The sequence below is a fragment of the Pinus tabuliformis genome, chromosome Q (assembly GCF_031772625.1).
Source record: "Pinus tabuliformis cultivar Carrire ecotype Pingquan chromosome Q, CPIR1, whole genome shotgun sequence".
Taxonomy (NCBI): Eukaryota; Viridiplantae; Streptophyta; class Pinopsida; order Pinales; family Pinaceae; genus Pinus; species Pinus tabuliformis.
Window position 1 is genome coordinate 1,232,106,755 of NC_142296.1, and position 24,309 is coordinate 1,232,131,063.

At 33.2% G+C, this 24,309-nt stretch overlaps 1 protein-coding gene across 1 annotated transcript; it reads left to right on the forward strand.

Moving 5' to 3' along the window:
• Positions 1-1,065: 1,065 nt before the first annotated feature.
• LOC149224266 (pectinesterase 2-like) lies at positions 1,066-6,156 on the forward strand (the record flags this gene model as incomplete). The annotated part of the gene is made up of 3 exons (XM_089388133.1): positions 1,066-1,174; positions 1,232-1,546; positions 5,462-6,156. Coding segments are annotated over 3 exons (1,119 nt in total), but the record flags the coding sequence as incomplete, so codon positions are not given.
• Positions 6,157-24,309: the final 18,153 nt, after the last annotated feature.

Sequence of the window (24,309 nt, forward strand, 5' to 3'; positions counted from 1 at the left end):
TAACTAAAAGATATGTATACGACATATGAGGATATTTCTATAGAATGATTCAGCTACTTGATAACTTTTCTTACAGAAGCCTTGGCGAGCTAAGTATGTCAATATTGTCAATTCTACAAGTACGCCAAAGAAGTGTTAATATTTTAAATGGGTCAAGTCATAGCTCAGAGTTGTGTTGGAGAAAGAGAATAGTCTGTGAGATTCAAGTGGGTGTAAGTGCTAATGAAGGCTAGCCAGATAAATATCAATATTATTATTGTAATTTTTATTTGTAATGTAAAAATTAAGAAAGAGACCTAGAATTAGTGCATACATGTGCATTACATGTGTATTACAGGTTGTGATTGTGGGTTTATAGGTTACTATTTTTAGCTAATCAAATCCTCTTTCTTAGGATCTAGATTGCTAGAAATTTGTAATATATAAGCTATATGTAACCTCTACTTGTCTATGAAATAGCGTTTTATTTCTATTTGGTGTCTAAACAATGCTCACTCTCTCATTTTTCGAAATATTACTACATTAAAAAAGAAAAATAGTCATCATTCAAGTTGCTTCTAGGAATCTAGTGTTGAGATATGCCACTTAACTTATATTCTTATTAAAGAAATCTTCTTTATTGTCTTATTTGATTTCATTAGCCTATATAAGGCATCAATGTCTTCAAATAATAACCCTTCAATTTAGGAAGAAATACATCCAACATAAAATGCATTTCTAATACTACTCTATGAGAATCACATTATAGAGTAGGTATTTGGGGTATCATCATTAATGATTGAACGATGATGAATATAATGATATATCTATAATTACAAAATTCATTTTTCTTTTTTAGTGTCCCCTTCAAATTCATCATTACCCTTGTTATCATGGGTCCGTTTTATCTTATGCACCATTCTTCTTTTCCTTTTATCTTCTGCATCATTCTTCTTTTACTGCCATTGTGCTATTATTCCTTTTGTTGCATAATCACTAAGTAAAAAAATTGTTCCATAATCACTTAGTAAAAAGGTTTATTTTGAAAAATTGTTGCCTGGACACATGCTTGAATGGCTTTGATGACATGAAATTGTCTGTTACGAATCCTATTCGTCAACCGCCGTGAATGTGTCTGAATTAGTGAGCAACTCCCTTTCCTTGTACAAACTTCAGGCCACCTCGAAAAATCGAAGCATGTTGTCTGCCGGCGATGAAGCTGCGTTCGAGTCTCACTACGGTCGGGTTGAAGAAGACGGATTTCCGGAATGGTTATCAGTCGGGGACCGAAGGCTGTTGCAGTCGACGTCCAAGAAAGCCAACGTAATCGTTGCCCAAGACGGTTCTGGCAATTATCGAACGATCGGGGAAGCAGTAGCAGCAGCGCCTCAGAAAAGCAGTAAGAGACACATCATCTACGTGAAGGCAGGTGTTTACAAGGAGGCTGTTAATATTCCAATAACGATGCCGAATTTGATGTTCATTGGCGATGGAAAGGATCGAACCGTGGTTACTGGAAGCAAGAACGTGCAAGATGGTTCAACCACGTACGCTTCTGCAACTTTCGGTAAGAATAGAGACAAAGATGTATTTCTGTATTTCGTCTCTAGCTTTGACGCAACTCTTTCCAAAATTTGTTCACTCCACACTAAACAAAAATAAAATTTAAATGAGTTACTGAATGATAAATTTAACAAAGTTATTATTTTTATTACTTTTCTATTTCATTATTACTATTATTTTAGTACTTCATAAATTAGATTGCTGTACAGTTTTAATAAATTTTTAAATTACAATAAAATGGAATATTATTATTTAGAGATTTTTTTGGAAAATTTACAATATTCTATATCTCTATAAAATCTATAATACTTTTAAGTTTAATTTATACTTATAATTAAATAAATATATTCTTTAATATTTAATAAATATTATAAATATGTTCTTCATTCGTTAGCTTTTGAACAGATAGATCTAAGTATTTTAAAAACACATTTCCTATGGATGGTTTTATATTTAATAAATTTATTTTTTTAAATAATATAATTATAATTTTTTAATATTTTAATTAATTCAGGAAGAAAATAAGATTAATCTTCAAAAGTTTTATGGCTAAATTTTAATGGATCAATTTTCAAAACATTACAGAATGAAAAAGTTTAACCATACATTTTTTACTATTAGATTGATTTATATATATATAATTATTTGTTTGTTACTTATTTAGTTTTGATCAGCGTTAAAAGGAAAATAAAAAAGTTTACAAACTAATTTTCATGAATTTTAGAGTGAAAATAAGAGTTAGTCAATTATCAAAGAGAAAAAAACAATGTTACTTCGCATAAAGAGGCGAAGATAATTTTTTTATTATTCATTTTATATTAAAATTTCATCTAATTTACAAAAATAACAATCTCATCTTCCCCATCTTCTTAACTTTATAAGTTGATTCGAGAATACTTCTCTTATTTTCTTTTTTGGAAAATAGAAATAAATTCATATAGAATTTTGATTAATTTCTTCCTTAAATTTGATAAAGCATATAAATCTTAATAAATTTGAATTATTTTTATTTATTAGTCAATTATTAATAATTTTTTTTTTTACTAATATTATTATTAAATATAAGTTTATTTATTGTTATGAATAATATATTTATTATTATTAAATATATATTTTGATTTATCATTATTATTAATATATAAATTTATTCATATTTTATAATTATATTGATAGCAGTGTTTATTTTGGAATAAGGCTTCCAAATTTTTAATTTAATTATTAACCATTATTAAATGGATAGTAGAGATTTAGTCTTCTCCTAATATTGTATATCATACTTAGTACCATAAATGAAAGGTTATATTTTTTTCAAAACTAATTATATATTTTCTAAATTTAAAAAATGTCATATGAATATGAGTTATGATATTTTTGATATGTGGTATTAGTAAACCATGGTATTGACTCATAATAGGATAACAAAACTTAGTTACAAATGAAGAATTTCAAAGATTAAGAATCTTAAAAAATTGGGTTAGACTCATATATTGATTTTTTTATAATGATGATGATGATGATGATTAACATCCACTAAGACCAATGTGGTCTATCGTACCTAAGAAAAAGGAGTCCAATTGTCATTCTTCAAAATCTTGTTTCTATGATCAAGGAGGAGGGAAAGAAGCACTCCAAGCTCGCTATAGTTTGGCTGACTTAATAAGTCAAGAGGATTGGAGGTCCGGTTGATGATAGGGAATTAAGAGTGGATGTGGCAAGAACTGGGCAATATAGAAGGAAGTGTTGTTCATCTTCCACCTTCTTAGTATCACAAATCTGATAGATTCTATCATCCCAGGGAGTCTTGGGAGTAGCTCACTGTTGAGTCTCACTTCGAAGCTCATGAGAATTAGTTCTTATTCTATCGATGTTCATTTTCTTCTTAGCATTGGTCAACATAGAGAGATAATTCTAGTTATCAAGGGTGGGGTTGATCACCTCCTTATAATATCTAAGCTTCCTTTTACCCTCCATCTCCTTACAATCCCACATCTTGTCCTTAAAATTGGAGGTAATAGTATCTTTGATACTATCCTTGCTTCCCATGATGATCTCCTCCTTAATCCCCCAAAAGTTGAGCCAAGACTATGCATCCTTATGCCACCATCACTTGAGTCACAGGTGGGGATTTCGACTAAAGTTAAAGGCAATTTTTGGGAGCCTCTTAGAATCGATGTTGTAAAACTTCTTCTTATACATCGGATATCTAAACATAGATATACTTTCAATTATACATCAGATATCTAAACATAAATGTACTTTCAATGGGGGACTGACCAGGTTCGATCAAGAGGATAGGATAGGGAGTATTTTCCTTGATCTTGAGGTTATAGGTTATGAATTTCTTTTGGATCACTTCAATCTTTCTCCACGACTCTCTAGATATACTGCAACCCCAAACTTCACATCCGTATAAGACAACAGGGGTGACAAGGGTCTCAAAGAGGAGCCGTTTTTACTCCAAATGTAAATATCGGTCGACTTACAATTGTTTTCAAGCTCATAATAAGCTTTCCAACCTCCAATAATTCTTTCTTTGATGCTATAATTCCTTTTATACTCCAAATGTAAATATCCACCGACTTACAATTGTTTTCAAGCTCATAATAAGCTTTCCAACCTCCAATAATTCTTTTCTTGATGCTATGATTCCACTTCAGCTGATGAGGAAAGTGAGTACCAAAATATTTATAGACAATGGTTATCATAGAAGAAACTATCATGAGTGATCTTTTTAGATTTAATGATCATGACTTTAGTCTTGTGGGTATTAATTGTCATACCCATCTTGGAGCAGTAGACATGAAGAGTCATCATCAGCATAAAGGAGGAGAATAATTCTATTTATTTAAAATAAAGTTATAATTTACATAAATTTTCATGATTAAGAATCTTGTTAATTTTTTTATTTATTTGTGTTTAACTCATATATTGACTTTTTTTGTAATTAATAATAATTTTATTTATTTAAAATAAAGCTATAATTTAGTTATTTTTTATGATTTTTATTTTAATGTTAATAATGTGAAATATATCTAAAATAAATATTTTGATAATTATTAGTTATTTAATTTATATGACTATAGTCATTTTCTTATATTTTATAGATAGATGACCATTCATGAAAGATAAACATCATTTATAATTATATTTTTGAGATATTTTTATAGATAATGTGAGTCTTGAGATGTCTAACGTGTGTTTTGAGCAACCACTACCTAAAATTCCTAAATTTTGAGCATTTAAGTCATCAAATCCATCCATTTAAGAATGACAACAAAGAATGACTTAACAAAATACGCTATCACCACTTCATATAATATATTAATAACAATTTACTTCATCTAATATGTTAATGATAATTTAATTTTAAATCATTTTTTTATAAATAAATAAAATAATTAATTGATTATTATTTCAACATATTATTTTAATACTTAGAGATGCTGATATTATGTTTTGTGATGATGAATAGTTATAAAAATAAATAATATCATGGATAATATTGCAGTAATGTACATTGAGAAAATGATATTTGTTTTCATCCTCATTCGTTTATTTCAAGAAAAAATTAAAATTTGTTTATTTAGAAAAAAAATCAAATTGCTTTTTGTTTTCAAGTAATTTTAATTTTAATTTTAATTATTTCAAGATAAAGAAAAAATTTAATATTTTTATAAAAGAATTACCCTCTTTCGTTTCTCATACAGTTTTGCACATACACAATTAAGATAGATTTTAGGATAACCAGGGAGTTAGTTTCCATCTCTTTGTTCGTCGACCCTATACAGAAAGGAACTCCCTGATTTCCATCTATATTGTTTATATGCTTTAATTGTTTCCGGAGAATGTGGATTCCTTATTATCAGATTCATTATACGATTTTCATCAATGTGAAATAACTGATTTCATGGTTGCGCAGCCGTGTTAGGGAACAGATTCATTGCTAGAGATATGACGTTCGAGAACACAGTGGGGCCGCAGAAATTCCAGGCCGTGGCGCTTCTGGTAGGGGCAGACCAGGTGGTCCTGTACCGGTGCAGTATGAAAGGATACCAGGACACTTTATGCGTTTTCTCCCTCCGACAATTCTATCGCCAAGTCGACATCTACGGCACCGTCGACTTCATCTTCGGAAACGCGGCCACAGTAATCCAGAACAGCAACATCTTCCCAAGAAGGCCCATCACCGGGCAGGAGAACACAATCACAGCTCAGGGAAGAACAGATCCCAACCAGAACACTGGAATCTCTATCCATAAGTGTGAAGTAACACCAGCTTCCGACCTACAACTCGTCATAGGGTCCGTCAAAACCTACCTGTGGAGGCCATGGTGGGCATACTCTCGTACCATCTTCATGTTGTCAAATCTCGGCTGCTTCATTGATCCCGCTGGCTGGCTGCCATGGAGCGAAAGCTCTGCACCGAAAACGCTCTATTACGGCGAGTACATGAACACCGACCCCGGGTCTGGAACATCCCACCGTGTGAAATGGCCTGGTTTTCATGTCATCACCAGCTCTTGTGTAGCGGCCCAGTTCACAGTCGACCAATTCATTTCTGGATCTTCTTGGATTCCAGCCACCTCAGTTCCCTTCACTTCGGGATTGAATTGATAATAATAATAAAAATCACAAAACCGCAACTATATTACTGTATTAGGGTTCTAAAGGGCCATCAATAATCATTTTATCTGTGTCTAGCTGCACACGATAACTAGCAACCTGCCATGGCTTCCACCGCCTTTCATTGTGTCGAAAGCGCCAGTGTGTTAGATTATTGTCACTGAATATGTTCCAATATTTAGAAATGTTTAGCTTTAATTTGCGTTTGAATCAGAATGTCTTGAATCTGGGTTTGATTCAGAATATTTTTGCCATTAATGATTTCAAAACGTTCTGGCCTTTTTGTCAATTTATGCCAAAATATAAAATAGGCTTCATCTGACTTAGTTGTGGAACGTTTTCTGTCTAGGCTAATAACGGGTTAAAATTTCCATGTTTTACCCATTCCAAGTTAACGTTGAGACGAACATAGGGTTCGTATAATTCTATTATTTGCCATTTTGAGTTATGAAACCGTTTCCCGTCTGTATCGTGGTGAAGATGCGTAAATGGGAAGATATGAATTGAAAGTGCATTAGGATGAGAGTTTGAGTTTAAGTACGCAATACGTTGGCATTTAATGACGTTCAGAATAAGTAAAGCACGTTACGTGTGATCAATCAAACCTCCATCAGCAACGGAGAGTAAGTGGAGATTTCAAAATAGTATGACTGATGCCTGAATGGTAAATTTTCTTAAATGTAGACAACTAGAAAATTGGTTTTCCTTTTTGTAATTTTATAATATCTATATTGATAGAAAGTGGTCACTTTCCCTTTTCATGGGAGACAATTATTTCTTCCATTTCCAATGCCAAGGGACATTAACTAATGTTGTTTGAGATCATGATAAGAAATATGAATACTAAAACATGTTTCGAAAGAAATGTTGTGAAATATTTATAAAATTTGAAAAGTTGTGTCAATTTAATGGCACATATCTTTTTTGAGAATGGATGCACATCTACTTAAGGGAGTTGGATGGAGAGATGGGTTTTAGTTATTTACAAAATCTTTTTATATTAGAGCATGCCATTGTATTTTTTTATGAAAAATATGTTTGAGTTTATTTTAGGTTAATGATTTTGATATAGTTGAATTATAAGAGATTGGGTATCATTTTCATAGGATTGATAAAATGCCAAGCATGACACTTTGAGAGAATTACACACTTTTTAGCATATCTTTAAATCCATTGCACAATATCTTGATATTGTATAGAAAATCCTTGACCTAAGTTTCAATTCACATCTTAACTAATAGGTTATGATCAATTCTCATCTTAACTCATAGGATATTTTATCATTACATTTTGTTGTAATGGATTTTTAGAGAATGTGTATCATAACAAAGGAGGGCCAAGTGATCTGAATTTAAACAGGAGTGTAACCAATTACAGATATAACCATAAATACAAAGATGCAACATAAATAATACTTCATTTCATTAATATCAAATACTGAAATATGCTTACAAACATAATGGAAAATAAGTTGGCTACCTCGAGCAATGGTGGCTTATCTCTAATAAGAGATGTGGCAGCTACATGCCTCTAAACTATGTTACAATGAGGCTCAAGGGCCTATTTATTATTGAAAAACATGAGAAAACCCTAAACAACCAAAACCCTAACCCCAGAATATGTAACACCAAGAGTTTGTGGACCCTATTGGGGTTAGATGGGCAGCCAACTTCCCGGGGTCATCACTTTGTCTCCGTTTGGTGTGTACAATACCTTGTTAGAAAGGTTTCTCCGAGTACTACAGGTTCTACAAGCCCTGACTTACGGCTACGGACCTACAACGGACCTCAAAAAATTGTTGTTTAGGGGGTCAAAACTGTTCCGAAAGTTTGAGACCCGAAAAAATGCTAAAAATAGTAAATGTTGAAATAAACAAGGAAACAAATGAAACCGACTGGAGGTCTATGTGGAATAGGTGAGTCACCACCAATATCCACTTGGATCATTCCTACCCCCTTAGGAAGAAATGGTCCTCATTGTGTGCAGAGTCTCCATGAGGTGAGGAAACTTTTGTTGAAACTAGTCCCTCGTGAGCTACTTGCCTTCGTGCAGGAGTTAGTCAGCTTTGAGAACCGAATATAGTTGGATCTTTCGTTGGCGAGTGTTCTTGACCTGTGTGTCCATAATCTGATTATTCGTGGCCTATTCCATGCAGTATGGGTTTAACTCTGTTGGTGTGAGATACTCTGCAATGTCTTATGTGCCCAACAATGTTGGGAAGTATGGTTGAAGGCGGTCCACATTGAACACTGAGTGCAAGCCAAGGAATGGGGGAATGATGAGCTCAAAAGTATTGTCTCGCACAACCTTGGTAATGGTTTAAGGACCACATCAGAGTGGTATGAGCTTCCGATGGGCTCTGGTAAGGCGTTCTTTCTGCAAATCCAACCAGACTTTTTTCTCACCTAAAACTTGTGTGCCACCCAATGTTGATCATGTCGCTGCTTGCACTTGGCATTTGACTTCTCCAGGATGTCGTGAACCTGCTGGAGGATGTGTTGGATACATTCAATAAACCTGGTCGCTTTATCAGCCTCAGATAATACATGTGTGGATTCTATCTGCGTAGTTGCATGAGGCATGACAACGTCAATCAAACACGGTGGTTGAAATCCTAGACCCACTTGAAAGAGATTGCAACCAATCGAACTATGGAGAGCTCTATTGTAACTATGCTGCACATATGGAAGACTCTCATCCCAGGTTCGAGGATGCTTGGAGTTGTACATGCGAAGTACGTGCACTATCATCCTATTGACAATCTCCATGTGGCCATCAGTCTGGGGATGGAAGGCAGTCGATTTGGTGAGCTTGGTGTCCAATATTGTCCAGTGGCTTGACCAGAATTCTCTCAAGAACCTACTATCCTGATCTGATATAATGGTCAGTGGGATCCCAAAATGTACCCATACTCATTCAAAGAAGAGTTTGTCAGTATCCTCTGTTGTGATACTCTTCTTGCAAGCTGTCAATATAACCATCTTAGAAAATTTGTCCACGACCACAAATACACAGTCATTACCATGCTTGGTAGAAGGGAGGCTAGACATATAGTCCATGGAAATGGATTCCCATGGCTGGTTGGGAGTAGGCAGAGGAGTGTACAAGTCTTTCTTCTTGATGGTTGGCTTGGTGATGGCACACGCAGTGTATGATTTGATCTATTTCCCAACATCTAGTCAGAGTTTGGGCCAATAAAAGAATTTTTGTAGTATAATCATAGTTTTCTCCACACCAGAGTGTCTTACGACTCGACTGTAGTGCACCTCCCAAATCAGCTTGGCATGTTTGCTTGATGGAGCATAAAGGTGGCCCAAGTAGCATAATAATGTGTCCTGGAGGTGGAAATCATGAACTTGCTTCCTAGCTACTAGCATCTGGTAGGTCAAGGTGAACTCTGGATCATTTTTGTATAGTTGTAGCCATCCAGAGGTCTCGTGACCATAAGAATTGAGAATAGAAGTCAGTGTGGCAACTAGGGGCCGGCAGAGGTAGTCTGCAACATGATTGGTGCCTCCCTTTTGTATTTAATGCTCAAGTAGAATTGTTACAGATATGTGGACCACTTTTGATGGCGATTGTTCTGCAACTTCCCCTATGTTTGTATAAAATGAAGAGGTTAGTGGTCAGTGTCGATGACTGTCTCCTTCCCCAAAATGTAGCACTTCCATTGTCGGCAACCCTGCATGATGGAATACATCTCTTTATCATAGGTGGGGTACTTCTGATTGGATGCCCATGTTGGGTGAGGACTGAACCAATAACATAGTCTAAGGCATTTGTCTCGATTTCAAATGGTTGTTGCAGGTCTGGCAGTGTTAGTACCAGTGCAGAGCAGAGGTGGTGCTTCAACTCAACGAATGCCTTCTATTGGGACTCAAATAGGGAAAACTTTTCTTTCGCCTCGGCCTTAGTAATATGACTCAAAGGCCAAGTGATATGGGAGAATCCCAACATGAACCTTCGATAAAACATTGCAAGGGACAAAAAGTTGTAAAGCTCTGTTAGAGTGGTCAAGGATGGCCAATCCCAAATGAATTGGATTTTGGATGGGTCCACATGCACGCCACTCTCATCTATGATGAAACCTAAGTATTGGACCTGGCTCATGCCAAAGGTTCATTTCTCCAAGTTGGCACACAGTTTGTGCTGTTGAAGGGTTTGGAGGACCTGCCAAATGTATTGCAAGTGTTCTTCCCAACTCTTGTTGAAGATGGGGATGTCGTCCAAATAAACCACCATGAATGAGTTGGTGAAGGTCGCAAGATGTCATCCATTAGCCTCATAAAAGTTGTAGGGGAATTTGTCGAACCGAAGGGAATAACCAACCATTCAAAAAGGCCTTCCTTGGATTTAAAGGTGGTCTTCCATACATCTGTGGTCTCTATTGGAACCTGGTGACAACTAGACTTTAGATCGATCTTACTGAAATACTTATCCCCCTTGAGTTGGTCTAGAAGTTCATCAATTTGTGAAATTGGATTCCTATTTCTGACAGTGATTTTTTTAGTGCACGATAATCAATGAAAAGCCTCCATGTCCCATCCTTCTTTTGTACAAGTGCAATTGGACTCCCACAAGGTGAAGAACTTGGTCAGATGTGCTCTTTTTGTAGCAAATCCTAGATTTGTCACTTGATCTCTTCATTTTCCAGAATGGAGCGGTGATATATCGGCCCGTTGGGTAGAGGTGATCCAAGGGTCAGATCAATTGAATGCTTGACTTGAAAATGCAAGGGTACCCCTGTGGGTGAGGATAAAATGTCTCTGTATTCTTCCACGACCATATCCACCTACTTCTACTACTTAGAGGAACCCTTCCCAGGCACCATGAATGTGGCTACAACCTTCCCCTTACTTTGAGAGTGAATCAAGAAGAAAATAAATTTCCTAGTTTAGGAGATGACCTTGCGGTATTGCTTAGTATAGATCAAAGAGATGGCGATAGGTGGGGCTACCTCTAGTATCTTTTATAACCTAGTACACAAAGAAATAATAACAAAGCGAGGTCTAGACTCATACACATCATGCCACTTCCATAAGTATGGTTTTCCTAATAGTACATCACAAAATTCAAGAGGAGAAACATCACACAATACCTCATATGTGAAGGGCTTGATGTTGTAGGGAAGGCGACATTGTTGGCTGACGCAGAGATCTCGTCCTCGGTGAAGCCACTCGATGGTGTATGACTGCGGATGTACCGTAGTTGGTAGTCCCAGCCGCTTCACGACCTCTACTGAAATGAGGTTCTTTTGGCTCCCACTGTTGATAATGACCTGAGCAGAGAACCCTTCGCCCACATCTATGAGTTGAACAGGCGCTCTGACTCTTCTAGATCTTCAGGCTCAATATTTTGGATCTTGGTGGTGGCCACAGTGGCACTGGCCTCTACATCAATGATCTACTTCCCTTTGTCATTCCCCTTGTCGGGTTCTGGCTCAGATTCAGAACATGTGTCAGACTCAAAAGCCTTCAGCTCATCCACTAGTAACTACTTGGCCCGAAACTCACTTGCGTTGTGCATGGAGCTCTTATGGAACTCACACCACTTTCCCATGTCCTTCTTCGTCCTTGTGGTGTTGTTATTTTCTTACGGCTTTGGCGGTTTATCTTTAGTCGTTATGTCTTGCCTTTTCCCTTTGCTTTGTGGTTTGGGGCCGCCCCTCCCTTGCTTTAGATTCACAGATCCAAAGTCTCACTTTTTCTATTTAAGCTTCTACTCAATCTTGACAGTGTATCGGTATGCTGTGCTGAGTGAGGAGATGTCCAGGAACTCCATCTCATCCTTGATGTACCTGTGTAGGTATTCACAGTTCTTGAGTACCAAATGTTTCTCAGAATCCTTGATACCCAACTTCTTGCGAAGGGTATGAAAACATTGGTAAACTTCGGCACGTCTTTGTCCCTTCCCTATCACAATGTGGTCCACTTGATGTATTTACCGTCATAGCTCCCGATAGGGTAGTACTACTCCTTGATGGTGTTCCGAAACGAATCCCAAGTGGGTGTGGCCAAATATAGTGAGGGCGTACTTTCATTATTCTGCTCACAGTAGGTTTCCCACCAATCCTTAACGTGGGGGGAAACTTTGAGAAGAGAAAAAGTAATATTTTCTCGACTGGAAAAATCATGAACAAAAAAATATCCTTCTAGCATATTTAACCATTTATCTACGACGTTCGCATCTATCTGACCCTCAAATATGGGAATGTCAAAGTTAACTTTTAATGTAAAGGGTGTGGCACTTCCAGAGTAGTTGTTGGAAGTAGAGGTGTCGCCCTTGGATAGCCGCTAAAGGATCTGGGAAAATTTTTCCATCATCGCGTTCTTCTGTCACTCGAGAAATATTTTGAAAGGATCTCCTGCCCCCTCGTCTTTCTTTTCATCCACCATGGGAGGCAGTTGGGATTTGTGAGGCTGGTCTTGTAAATGTTCGACTAGTTCAAGCCCAAACTCCTTATATCCCGACCTCTTTGGGGACATGTAAAGAAAGAAAAAGAAAGAGTATACCACTCTAATACCACTTATCCGAATTTAAACATGAACGCAACAAATTATAGATATAACCATAGATACAAAGATGCAATAAAAATAATACTTCATTTCATTAATATCAAATACTAAAATATGCTTACAAACAAAATGGAAAATAAGACTAGCTCGGGCAATGGTAACTTATCTCTGAGAAGAGATGTGGCGATGTGGAGGCTACATGCCTCTGAACTGTGTTACAATGAGGCTCAAGGGCCTATTTATTATTGAAAAACATGAGAAAACCCTAAAAAACTAAAACCATAACCCCAGGAGATGTAGCAGTAAGAGTTTGTGGGCCCTGTTGAAATGGTACTACATGGTAAGACAAGAAATTTTAGTTAGAGTTCACGTGACCTCATTTATACCCAAATTTTGGGTTTATTTGTTATGGGCCAATATAAGTTTTTATGGAAATTTAATTATAATAATGTTATTAAATTGGTCTTTGTTGTTTTGTAAGTTCATCCAAACACTTTCGCACACATTTTTATAGTTTCTCATAAGAAACATCATTATTCCATCCCCACCATGGATTGAGTGATTCTAGAGTGCCTTTAGGTCCATTATTACACTCTTTGATATTATAGTTTCTACTTATTCTCCTTTCAAAGTGTTGTTTCAAGTTAATTATGAAACATCATTATTCCATCCCCACCATGGATTGAGTGATTCTAGAGTTCCTTTAGGTCCATGATTACACTCTTTGATATTGTAGTTTCTACTTATTCTCATTTCAAAGTGTTCTTTCAAGTTAATTATGAAACATCAATATTCCATCCCCACCATGGATTGAGTTATTCTAGAGTGCCTTTAGGTCCATGATTACACTCTTTGGTATTGTAGTTTCTACTTATTCTCATTTCAAAGTGTTGTTTCACGTTAATTATGATTGATGCGTGAAGTGCTTAATTTTATTTTAGTTGGTTTTCATGTTTTTACACCAATTAAAAATATTAGACATGTCAATAAATCCCATAATAGTTGTATTTAATAAACCAGCCTTAATCTAATTCTAGGAGATCAACATACATATCGCCATTTGGTAGTGTATTTTCTCTAAGTATTACACATTCGATTCAGTATTACTACAATAATGCTTTTATATCACATATTTTTTGGTACATGTCTACTTACCTTTGTTTAGCTTGCAATTTTGTAATAAATGGAAAGACTTGTACCTAACCCTAGTACCTTTGGCTTTATATCTCCTCCCATCATGGCCCACAATCAAATAGAACATTGAAGTACCTTTCATTTAAGTTGAGGAAGCATTGTCATTCTATATCAACAGTCTAACCATGTCAACACATATTGTAGCACATTCCAAGTGTTATTCATGGTTGGATTACATAATTAATTCAAATATTGCTAATCCCTCTAGATTTCAACATTACAATTTATGGTGGAATGTTCCACACTCATGTATTACACAACAAATTTTAAATTAGTTTCATCAAAATATTCTAAATAGATGATAATATGGTTAAATTTATTAATGTTTTACAAATCTCTAATTAGTTTTGCATCTCATGTCTCTAGTCTTCGATGGGACTTCTTGGACTTCTATCTCATGCTCATAGTCACTTTTAGGTACCTTTTGGTTGTACATCAACTACCACTATATCATTTAACATAGTAATATATATTGGCATACTTTCACTACATATTGAATAAGTTAAAATTGTCCATAAACAAGTTTTGTTTTCTTATGATTGCCAATTCATGCATATAACAACTTAAATATTTATTGTTTATAACCACTAATGAAAATTTATAATTTCTCATTGTTAGCATGGTTTTGTAGGTTTACTAATGTCACTATATCCCTCCTCACAACCTCCACTATTCATAATGGAAGTTTTAACAAATGTTTCCTATAACTAAAGTAATTTGGATGGATAAAGGTTTTAGTAGAGAAAATAATTTGGAAGATGAGTTCTCTAGGTAGTATTGTTCTTTGTAAAAGACCACTAGTTGCAATGGATTATCAATATTTATAGTTGTTTATCAAGCTTCAACAAAAATATTATCCTTTTTTGATTGATTATCAATTATTGGATTTGTTATTTCTACTTTTTACTCTTTCTTAAAGTTTTTGCGTTAACTAGTTTGAACTAATTGAGGATAAAAAATTGGTGGTATTGCTATAATATGTTAAATTCTTGTTTTTATTGAATCAAGTATTTGTTGTAAAAGATCAATCGATGTGTTATATCTTGGAAATTACAATTATGGTAAATATGGGAAAACTATTGGTGCTTTGCATGTAAATATGCAAAATAGATCAAAACAACTCTTATTTTATCTTTTCATTATAATGATCACTGATGTTTTGAGTTTGAGTGGTTGAGGATTGCCATAGGTGTTCCCTCAAATTGGAAGTTTGTTGTTGGAATTCAATGTGGATTTTCCATTCAAGAATCATATAGAAACTAGAATCTAAAAGTTACATTCCAAAATAATCCTATTTGGGCAGTTACTATTGGTGATTGCTACATATTTTTGATGTTGGAAATTTTCTCCAAATCACATCTAATATACTATACCACATGTCAGGAATATAATGGGAATGGAATTTTCTACGAAATTTATCCACTTATACTTTAGTGATCCATAAATATAAGAAAAACATTAATAATTTGATATAGACTAGTTGGCTTATTCATATGTGATAATGGACCCAAATAGTAGTTCTCATCTCAAGAAATCCTCATCAGACTTGTGCATTCTTGACAACATCGACCTCCAACCCTAACCTTCTGCATTATCCGGTTATATACATGTATACGAGGCTTTCCTATTATTGCATTCCTTTTACTTCATTTCATTTTATTATAAATGTAGCTTTGGAATTTTCTAGGAGTTTTGTTTGCAGTCCCACATTGTATAAGTAATCTACAGCTTGAGATTTTTAGCATGTAACTTAGTTGGCATGATTGTTCCTAATATTTCCTTGAAGGTTGAATACTAATTTTACTAAGGTGTTATTTTCTATGGTGACATTTTCTTTACTTTGTTTATACAGGTCATCTGGCCACTATTGTCCAACTGAAGAAAACTTGTTCGAGTTTCTTGCTTTTATGGAGAAAAATGGCATTGACAATATTGCTAATGTTGAGGTACATATCATATAAATCATTTATAGTCTACTTTACTTTATATTCCAGTGTTCATTATCTTTTATGTCTTATACTTGGCATTGTATCTTATTTATTTTTAAGAAAAGGAACTCAATATTGATGGTAAGACGCAAGAATTGAAGAAAGAGGAGAACAATAACACTACAGCAACAAAATGAAAATTAATGAGAGAGAGAGAGAAGAGAACTAGTGTAGTGGTACCCATAGAACTGATTTCCCGCATAAGACACACACATAGAGACTAATGATCAAGTCTTCAGAGTTGTTTAATTCACTCGCAATGCCTTGGCAACACAATGATAATGTTTTGAAGTGATGAAATAATATTTCATGTGTAAATTGCACTCCAACCAATATTAAGTTCGAAACCCATATTGTAATACTTGACATTTTATATAATACAATTTATGTCGTAAAATTAATATATCACTAAATTAGTTGTTTATAATGATTGTTAATTAAAGTAAATGAAATGAATATAAATTACTAATGTAGTCATTTATATAATGAATATGAGACTACCAAAAAAGATAAATGACTATTGCAAATGATAAAAATTTTATTACAAATGACGACTAAATATTTCATATATATGACTATTAGTAGTTAATTTATATTATCTTATAACACAATCAAAATTTAGTCATATTTTTTTGGTCATTAATTGGTTTCAAACGATGACTAAAATTTGCATATATATGACTATTAGTAGCTAATTGGTAGTATCTTATAACACGACCAACATTTTGGTCGTATTTATTTGGTCATTAATTGATTTTCTTGGGTGATCATTTAGTAATATATTTTTATATGTATTTGGTCATTAATTGTGGCAATTAATGACTAAATTAATGACCAAATTAATGACTAAATATACTACTAGACAATAAACTTGAGACAACCAATTAATGACTAAACTAAAAATGACTAAAAGTTTGTCGCGTTATAAGATACTATAAATTAGATATTATTGGTCACCGACCGAAAAATAGTCATTTATATGCAAATTTTAGTCATTTTTCTAGTAACTAATTAGACATTTTGTACTAGTGAAATAATAGAAAATTACTACTCTAAAAAATAGAAATTCAATAATTAGTGAGCTAGTTAAACTATCAAATGCCTAACCTAATCAAGTGAAAATGCATTTGGGTAAATTTTGTTATTAACTTGAATGTTTTTATGACCTAATACAAGTGGAATCAACTCAATTTAATCTCATTAACATGTTCTAAAAAATAGCATAAAATTACTACTTTTTCCTACAATGGACTTCTAGAAATTCTAGATTTGTGAACTAGTAAACCAATCCAAGTAGCTTAATGGTGAATATGACTTTTAAAAGTTATTTTAGTGATGCATAATGCTTGTGACTCTGTAAATAATCTGCAAAAAAATCACTTAAATAATTTAACCCAGTCCTAAAACAAAATAAGCATCAACACCGGAAATAGGAAAAGAAAGAATAAGAGATGCATGTGAATAAGAAGTGAAATTAAGAAAATAAAGTTACATAAAAGGATATGAGGCTCATGGGATGGCCAAGCCCAAGGATAATTAGAGTCCTATGAATGATAACAATCTTTAGAAGCTAAAATTGGCACCAAACTTCATTGTTTGAATCAATCCAAGTACATCCCTACTAGAAATGAAAGTGGTGCTACAAAAATACAAGTTTTCTCCACAAGAAGACTAAGAAATACATGCCTCTATAGGAAAACTCAAATTGGTACTTATAAAAAATTATGAGGAAGCATTCTCCTTAAGAGGAGGAAGCTTTCTCCTCCAAAATCCATCAAATAGTAGATCTGGTTCCCAACACTAGGAATTTGCATTAAATGATAGGGAACACCTTCCTAGATTTTCTCAATGACTGGAGCTCCAAAATTTGTCAATAATTTCATAATATTTTGTTCATTTCTTATCCAATATTAATCCTCCTATTGTAGTGATCAAGTACATAGATTGTCTCCTCCTTATGTCTAATTTGGAAGCCCATCAAGTTGGTCAACTTGACTCACTTCTAGACCATCTACCTACAGGGATTTCCCCACCAAAAAATGATCTGACATCAAGTTATGGGATTTGTATTCAACACCGCCCCAAATTCAAAATGAGTTGAATATCTCAAGGAGACTTCTTATGGCTCAAACAAAAACACAACTATGAAATTAACCACCCTTAGAAAGATTTCCAAGAATTTAACTTACAGGAAAACCCTCCCCTGCTCCTGGGGGTCTCCAAAAACTACAGTGGTGGAGTCTAGGTGCAAACCATAGAAGTTACACACTATACCACCATTTCTCTAGATCCTAACCCCATAATCAATAGAGGCTTCAAAACACCAAATAATAGCCCCTAAAGAAACCAACATAACACATTTACTTGTAATTGGCTAAGAAAACTAGGTAATAATTCTAAGAGAACTCCCTAGTGCCTAGAGCATCAATTCAAATTCCATATTATTTCCCTAAACCATAAATTCCCTCATATTTAAAGCCCCCAATTCAACAAGAAACTCCAGAGACATACCAACAACTCCCCAATAAACAAACTCTTTCCAATTCTTGAGAAAGAAATGGGTAGTCCATGCTACAAGATAGGGAAATCTTACCAGTGTGTGAGACATACGAATACACATACATTGCCCCTCATTTACCATCGTGAACAACCTCTGTCGAATTGGATTTAGTATCGTCCTACAGGGAGTGATCTGGCTAGAACCTTCAATCCACATGTCCTAAATTCGTAGCCATTAGAACTTCTTTGTTAGATCTTCTTCACACCTCAAAACTACTACAACACAAGAAACCTCCCTCTCAGACTCCCATGCCCGGGTTAGCACTAGAAAAATGCCAACCTACATAGATAGATCAATTCCTACCCCTCCCTCACACATGACCATAAAGAAACCCATAAAACTCAGAACCATATTTGCCACCTTCATTTATGTCTTTCGTCCAGGTTCTGGAGTATTCTGTCGTGTTACCTTGCATGGTGTCAAGTCACCACGCTACCTTTGTATGTGCTAGTAGGGCTGGTGGGGTGGTAGGACCCCCATCAATCTCTTCACTGTCTTTGTCCACCACCCCCATCTAGGAATTAAAGACCAAATATTATGACTACGAAAGATATGAAAAAACACGTTGAAATGCAAAAGTGGTGATGCAGCATGAACTCTTATTTTTTTGTGTTAAAATGCAAACATTTTCAATCATGACATTAATGACAAAATATCATGACTACAAAAAATATGGAAAAAACACGTTGGAATGAAAAATTGTTGATGCAATATCACTTCTTTTTTTCTTTTCAAATATTTTTGACCATGACATTAAAAGCCAAATATCATGACTACAAAATATAGGAAAAGTCACTTTAAAATCCAAAAGTGGTGATGTAAAATCACTCTTTTTTGTTAAAATTCAAACATTTTTCAACCATAGCATTAAAAACAAAATACTATAACTATGAAAAACACTAAACTCAACACCTAATGTTTGTCTACCTTTTTATTTTTTATTTCTTTTTTAAATGCTTTGTTTTTAAATATCTTTTTTAATTTGCCTAGGTTTTATATTATTGTATTTTATTTTATTTTTGGGTGAAAATGACCCACTAATTGACATTAGAACCTTGACAATTTTAGAATAATAACAAAAAAAACACAAAATTGTTTGTCACTTTAAAAATGACATTACGTCATTTTAAAAATGGTATTACATCCTTTTTATTAAATTATTAATTATTTTTTCTTTTAATAATTGAAAAAATGAGATATATATATATATATATATATAATTTAAGAGTGAAAAAAATTAAAAAAAAATAAAAAAATGTATTCCAAAAAAAATATTGAAAAATACTAGTTTGAAAAAAGGAAAAAGGCAATTTAAGAAAAGAAAAGAAGGTAAAAAAACAAAAAAAAAAAGATTTTTTTTTAAATATATTTAAAAATTCATAAATAGTTTAAAAAGTCAAAATAAAAAGGGATAAATAATAATAATAATAATATAGGAAAATAATAAAATGTAATTTTTAAAAAATAAATATAAAATAATTTTAGAAAAAACATCAACATATGTTTAAACTTTGTGACACAAATTTTTAAATCTATAAAATTATAGCAAAAAATTAAATAAAAATTAAAAATTAAATAATATTAGAAATAAAATTTAAAAACTATAAATAAAAGTGGCCTACGAACATAGAATAAATGATGATAGGGTGTACTATTAAGGCACTCTAAGAAGTGAAGGTCACCGGTTCAAAACTCCGTGGGAAAATATCTAGTCATGTTAATAGTTGTTGTGGCCAAGGTACGGTGCTATCCTCAGGTGATTTTAACATCTTAGATGCCCCTGTGACGCAATTTCTCACGCCAAAGGCTAATTGTACAATCATGTCATGACTCACACAACTTAGTAAACAAAAAGATATATAAATAAATAAAAATTTAAAAATAATTAAAAGGAAAATACACATTAGAAAAAACAATTGTGTTGTACGTGTTGTGTAGGAGGTGATGTTCGACATTGCCCCTATTCCATTGGGTTAGCCAGGTAGCACACTGCTCCACTTAGGCATGTTTCCTAAGCTCAAGTAGCACGTACAACCTCCTGTATGACCAAATGCCAAGGGGAAATGTTAGGCATCACCCCCTCGAGTAGTTTGCAACCAACCCCTTGGTGAAGGACCATTGTCAAGCATTGTTGCCTACACACCGCAAAGTAACATGAACATAATTTTGTTATGTGGTGTGCGAGCAACAAACCTATGGCAGAGGTGTGATGTCGAGCATTGTCCCTTGCACACACAACCAGAATAAAATGATTTTTTTGTAATTTTTTTCATTTTTATTTTTTTGAAAATGCTTTTTTATTTTCTAATTAATTTTTTTCCCATATTTTTAATTATAATCTTTTTTTTTCCAATTTTATTTTATTTTATTTATCTTTTGTCATTTTTTTTTGTAACAAGACGATTAGTTACTCGGTCAGTCTCATACTCGTATGATATGGGATCAATTCTAGACGCTACCACTATACCTCTAGGGTATGTGTCTTGTCCTCCTCTTTGTAGACTGAGTTACTTCCAAGGTATTGAACTTTGAATCTCTTCATTTACACAACACTGAAACCACTTCTATCACCAGTTGAGCTATGCTCAGGGGATTTTTTAAATATTTTTTTAATTAAATAAGATTTTGTTTCTTTTACATTTTTAATATATTTATACTATAATTTTAATTTTAATTTTTTGTTGTCTATTTATATTTTTATTACTATTTTTCCTCTGCTATATATATATATATATATATATATATATATCTTTTTTAGTCTCAAGGGATAGCTCAAGTAGTTTAGAGCCAAACATGAAGTTCTTTGATATTGTTGTTGATCTTGAGTTTGATTCTCTTTGAATATATATGCTATTTTGAAATCTTTTGTTTTGAATATATATATATAAAAAACAATTTTTAAAAATTCACTATATTTTAGTTTTTTTTTTTTCTTTTTAATTTTCTTTTAAATTATGTTGAATTTTTTTTTAATGTTTTATTCCATTTTATTTATTTAAAAAAATGGTTTGGAAAATACTTTTTCTTTTAATTATTTAATTTGATTTTACATTAAAAAAATAAAAATAAAAATCATATTTTAAAGGGTGTTTTAATTATTTTGTTTAGATTTAAGATGCGTTTATAAGCCATCATTAAAAATATTGCTATTTTTGTGCCCCATCGAAAGTAGATCAAATTGTCTTAGGCTAAAGTCTCAAAAGAGCTATATTTTTAGTCTTTCAAAACAATTTCTCTTGGTAGAATTATTCCTTGATTTAAACGTTGATTTTTTAAATTTTTTTCTAGTCATGATATTTTGTTTATATTATCATGGTTGAGAAATGTTGAAATTTTAAGGTTTTTTGTACTCACGACATTTAGTTTAATTCCATGGTTGAAAAATATCAGAATTTTAAGTTTTTTCGAAATCATGCCATTTGATATTTAACGCCATGTTTGAAAATTATTGTAATTTTAAGTTTTTCCATGATCATGATTTGGTTTTTAATGCCATGGATGAAAAATATTGGAATTTTAGCCCTAAAAAAGAGGGTGATGTAATGATATGCCTCCCAATTAGGTAAAACATAGGGTCCATCTAACCTTTCCTATGCGCATAAATGTTGTATTAAACCTTCCTTTTTGCACTTAATAACATTTTCTTAGCTTAAATGAGTTCTTAGGAGCTTTAGAGAGATTTATCATGCTTTATATGCCTTACGTGATTATTATGCATGATATTAAGAGGCTTTTGCACAAATTATGAGGATATCCAGTCAAAGCGATTCATGGGGCCTGCCCCTTGTTACAAAGGGTTCAAACTCAACTTGTTTAAGACAATAAATTCTCCTTCCTTTTATTGTGAGGCCCCCGAGGGAACATGATCCAATTTTCTAAGATATTTGAAGAGAAAGCAACCCTCCTTTGAAAAAGGTTTCCCCTCATTTATTTTGTATGACTAGAGGGCTCGAGGAGCCCATTAGCAAGTTAGTAGAAGCAAGAAAATAATAGTGTATAGCATTAGGAAGTATAATTTTTAAGTTTTGAAACGTTTTATCATGTACAGGAAATTCTTCAATTATTGAAAGTCATATTTGGTTTCAGTTCTTATTCTCCTTATGTTTTAGAGATCTAAGCTTCCTTGGGTTTGGGTCCACCCTAGGTGCTCAAGAACCCTTTTGTACCATTATTCTTTATGCATTTATTCATTTATCTAATTTATTTCTAAATAATATTTTTAATCATGATTTATGATCAGTCTTTCTTTGTAAATATTCTAAGCATACATAATATCATTGATTGTGTTTATATTGTTTGAGTAGAATTCTTTGTTATTCATTTTAGCTCACTTTAAGTAATGTTGTTGATTTCATTTTTTATAATTATTGTTTCACTATGTCTACATGAAACCATACAACCACATGTCTTGTTGAAGAAACCCTACCACCATTGATGTAATGACTTGGAAATGTGTGCCTTATCATTTCTTATACCTTAATTAGATTCCTTTGCTTCTCAACCTTTCCTTTAGCACATTCTTTTGCTCACTAGACCATATTTAGTAGCGAAACAAAGACTCATGTAGAAGTTTGAATTTTTCTTTCAAAACTTGCCCAAATTTTTATTCAAGTTATGATTAACATTATTTGATGTGTTACAACATTCCAAAAACCCTAAAAATGTAATTTATAAGAAAAGATACCAAGTAGACAATTAGAGCTAGTTTGCTATAAAAATTGTCTTTCTCTGCAAAATTAGGGTTTGTTATTTAAAAGCATTTACTTCAGCAATGTGTTTTCTTTCTATTGATGGAAAAAAATGACCTTAATCAACATTCGGGAGATCACTCGGTCAGGGATCGAATCAGGCCCATATCCGTCTAGGATGGTGATTCCAACTTGTTCAAATGGGTCAAGTTACCCCTAATTCTCCTTACTTATTTGTGACATTTCTAATTACTATCAATAAGAAGAGACATCAAAATGACCTTCCTATAGTGCGCTTATAACAAATCAATCCTTAAGCTAACATAAGGGATCAACCAAGCCACCAATCTAGTCGTTCCTACGAAAGCCTACTTTTACAAATGTAACAAATTAATCTAGATGTAGGACTACTTGCTAATGAATAAAAATGATGAAAACTACTCTAACTCGGCACATAGGAAATAGTTCCTAAGACCAGGAACAAGGATAACAAGATAATGGGGATTTAACATTCTTTTTATGATAAATATCAAGATTCTTAAACAGTTCTAATAGTTGATATTATTGATACATGACATGCACTGTTTAGAGATTAAAATAATAAAGGATGAGCCATTAAAACATGAAAATAGTTCACACAACTTTAATGACAATTAAATTGATTTCTCATAACAAATTTCTGAGTAAATATTTACTTAGAAATTAGTTTCAATGCAACAGAAAATTGAAAAATTAATGGTTGATCTACGTAATTATTAGATCAAATAGATGATCAAATAAACACAAATTCACATATTCAATAATAGTGCTAAAAGATGGAACTACTGGCACAAATTTGCCATGAAAGAATAACACTACATTCACAAATAATAATATTGAAAATACAATCATAAACTTGTGTATCTCATGTTATTTCCTTAAAAGGAATTTCTCCAACATTCATCCTAAGGCATATATCTTTGCCAATAGAGAATGGAGTTGCAACAGTGCATAATCTACTTCTACAACAAAGTTTTGATCTCAAAAGGAAAACCCCCAAGCTCACATCTGGGTATTCCTAATAAATATACAACAAACATCATCTTTATAGTAGTGCAAAGATTACCCTACTTGTAGGAAAAAAATAACCCTTTGCTCCTCTTCAAATATTCCATTTCTAATTTTTCAAATCAAATGCCCAAAAAGAGAGTTGTTGAAAT